Genomic DNA, 1022 nt, shown 5'->3' on the forward strand with positions numbered 1-1022 from the left:
ATATATCAGTCACTGACTTTTAATTTTTAAATCATACTTATAAAAGTCATTTGCATAAGTCGTAACTTTAGATGAATCATTAAGAATATATTTTAAGGTTTTTGAATAAGGTTTCCCCTGTATAAAAAAGTTAATTTGAATTTTGTCGTTTTACCGCCATGCGGTTTCACTAGTAATTTATAATCTCTTACAGGTACTCACGAGGATGCCATGTACGGCACGAAATTGGATACTATACGCCGCATACACACCGAAGGCAAAATGGCTATATTGGATGTTGAACCACAAGCTTTGAAAATTCTACGTACTGCAGAGTTCACGCCATACGTAGTGTTTATTGCGGCGCCGTCATTACAAAATATTGCTGATGTGAGTTGAAGTCTACAAACAAATAAATATAAAATGAAAATTCTCATACTTTGCTTGTATTTGTATGTACATTGCAGTACGATGGCAGTTTGGAGCGGCTGGCTAAGGAGTCCGATATGTTACGTCAATTGTATGGACATTTCTTTGATTTGACGATTGTAAACAACGACATTAGCGAGACAATTGCTACGCTGGAAGCGGCCATCGAACGCGTGCACACCACTCCACAATGGGTGCCAGTTTCATGGCTATACTGACAAGACAGTGAGCTTGAGTGTCCCGACTGCTTGGAGGGCTGTGACTGTGAATGGGAAGCATACGCAGCCGGTGCCCAACAACATAATGCGGGCCTCTTTTGAACTAAGTATACCAACAATGAATATGCATTACATTTAGAACAGCATCGCTAAAAAAGAAAGAAAAAAAAGAAGAAAAACATCACTGATATGAACTAACGTGCAAGCGTGCAAAAGTATACTGTGAAATTGAAAAAATAAATGCAATATGGCAAGATGTTGAACTAATATGGCAAAAGTGAAATGTTCAAGCGTAAAGACATATTTACTTGCGGCAGTGCACAAAGTGACACAAGCAAATATACACACGAAACATACACAAACTCCATACACTAGTTCGTAGAAAAATTTATAAAT

At 37.7% G+C, this 1022-nt stretch overlaps 1 protein-coding gene across 1 annotated transcript; it reads left to right on the plus strand.

The window, feature by feature from the left end:
* Nucleotides 1-100: 100 nt before the first annotated feature.
* On the plus strand, nt 101-1022 carry LOC108357822 (peripheral plasma membrane protein CASK-like). The gene is made up of 2 exons (XM_017608895.1): nt 101-369; nt 447-1022. Exons 1-2 carry the CDS (start codon nt 211-213, stop codon nt 624-626), a joined length of 339 nt encoding a protein of 112 aa, XP_017464384.1. The 5' UTR covers nt 101-210; the 3' UTR covers nt 627-1022.

Source organism: Rhagoletis zephyria, unplaced genomic scaffold, assembly GCF_001687245.7.
Source record: "Rhagoletis zephyria isolate East Lansing unplaced genomic scaffold, Rhagoletis_zephyria_1.1 Rzeph_scaffold_85241, whole genome shotgun sequence".
Taxonomy (NCBI): Eukaryota; Metazoa; Arthropoda; class Insecta; order Diptera; family Tephritidae; genus Rhagoletis; species Rhagoletis zephyria.

Bases quoted from the DNA above. Each gene is read 5' to 3' on its own strand.
- LOC108357822 (XM_017608895.1), top strand. From the start codon at position 211: ATGTACGGCACGAAATTGGATACTATACGCCGCATACACACCGAAGGC. The intron at 370-446 runs GTGAGTTGAAGT...TGTACATTGCAG, and splicing joins CATTACAAAATATTGCTGAT to TACGATGGCAGTTTGGAGCG.